Raw genomic sequence first — 1,362 nt, forward strand, 5'->3', positions numbered from 1 at the left:
TACAGAGTCCAATAAAAATATGATTCCAGTAAGATGTTAGTCCAATAAATTGATGTAATTCCAGCTATTTCCATAAACTGTGTTTCAGAGAGTCCAGTAAATTTGTGAATCCAGTATGTTAGTCCAATGAATTGACGTAATTTCAGTTATTTCCATATAAATGTGTTACCAATGATTAGTCAAGTGTGTATTCCAGTATTCTACCTATGCCAGCCAAATGTGTATCCAGATGTGTATCCAAGGAAACTGATTCCAGCGAGTCCAATGAATTGTGATGCCAGTAAACACATTTGTTCTATTGAATCATGATCACAGTAAAATGTGATACCACCGTTTCCCGAAAAATATGACACAAATGATTAAGTGATTCCAGTATATTCTGATTACAGGGATTCCAGTAAAACTGGGATTCTAGTGATTGTGATTGCAGTGATTCCAGTGACCTGTTAAAGTCGCAGTGAAATTTGCTGTGCGCGGGAATCATTGATATTTTTTTGTTTGTGTGTAACAGATCATGTGTAAGAGACCCCAGTGAGTCCATAGCAGCCAGACTGAAGGAGATGTCAGAGATTTTTCTTCAGAATTATGAGGGAACAGGAGACGATAACAAGACTCTGGCGAGAGGTGTGCATGTTCATACTTACTTGTCATATTATTCTCTTTTTTTTTCTTCTTTAATTTGTAGCTCATGGCTTTTCCCACAATTCAAACAATGATCATTTGTTGATTGATTGATAAAAAAAAAATTGGGGCATCCTTTTTCACAGATGTTGCAGTGAAGTATTTTTGCTTGGCTGAGGCACTTTATTACAAATCACTGGAAGTGATCATCAACCAGGAGAAGAAACGACTTGGAGATATGGACCTGTCTGTAGGTTTCATTTTCACACAAATCACACTATATGCCTTAACTAAGCCATGAGGAATGCAAAACTATTGAATATTAGCAGCATACTTTAGGTAATTATGTCTGCTGAGTGTCATGTGTCTCAGGGCATTCTAGAGCAAGATATATTTCACCGGTCACTGATCATCTGCTGCCTGGAGATCGTCATCTTCTCGTATCGACCACCGGGAGAGTTTCCCAGAGTCCTGCAAATCTTTGACCTCCCCGCTTATCACTTTTATAAGGTAAGTGACTATAGAGATAGAAAATAACCATAAAATTGTATGCATTCATTCATAAAAGCCAAAGCCTCTCTATCTCGCTCACATGTGATTGAGGTGTTGGTGAGGGCGGAGGAGGGTCTTTTCCGGGAGGTAGTCAAACATCTGAACCATGTTGAGGAGCAGGTATTGGAATCTTTGGCATGGAAAGGAAACTCCCCGCTGTGGGATAGCATCCGTGAGGCCAAGAACTGC

At 39.4% G+C, this 1,362-nt stretch overlaps 1 protein-coding gene across 1 annotated transcript in view; it reads left to right on the plus strand.

Moving 5' to 3' along the window:
• Window positions 1–511: 511 nt before the first annotated feature.
• The window catches only part of LOC107577369 (retinoblastoma-like protein 2), a gene marked incomplete at both ends in the record, with an annotated part of 7,302 nt that continues 6,451 nt past the window's right edge, over window positions 512–1,362 (plus strand). Inside the window, 4 exons of the mRNA XM_016263451.1 lie at window positions 512–624; window positions 768–871; window positions 994–1,131; window positions 1,225–1,360. Of these exons, the coding sequence (XP_016118937.1) occupies window positions 512–624; window positions 768–871; window positions 994–1,131; window positions 1,225–1,360 (491 nt within the window). The remainder of the gene's footprint in view (window positions 625–767; window positions 872–993; window positions 1,132–1,224; window positions 1,361–1,362) is intronic.

This window comes from Sinocyclocheilus grahami, unplaced genomic scaffold (assembly GCF_001515645.1).
Source record: "Sinocyclocheilus grahami isolate Dianchi unplaced genomic scaffold, SAMN03320097.WGS_v1.1 scaffold5861.1, whole genome shotgun sequence".
NCBI classification, from domain to species: Eukaryota; Metazoa; Chordata; class Actinopteri; order Cypriniformes; family Cyprinidae; genus Sinocyclocheilus; species Sinocyclocheilus grahami.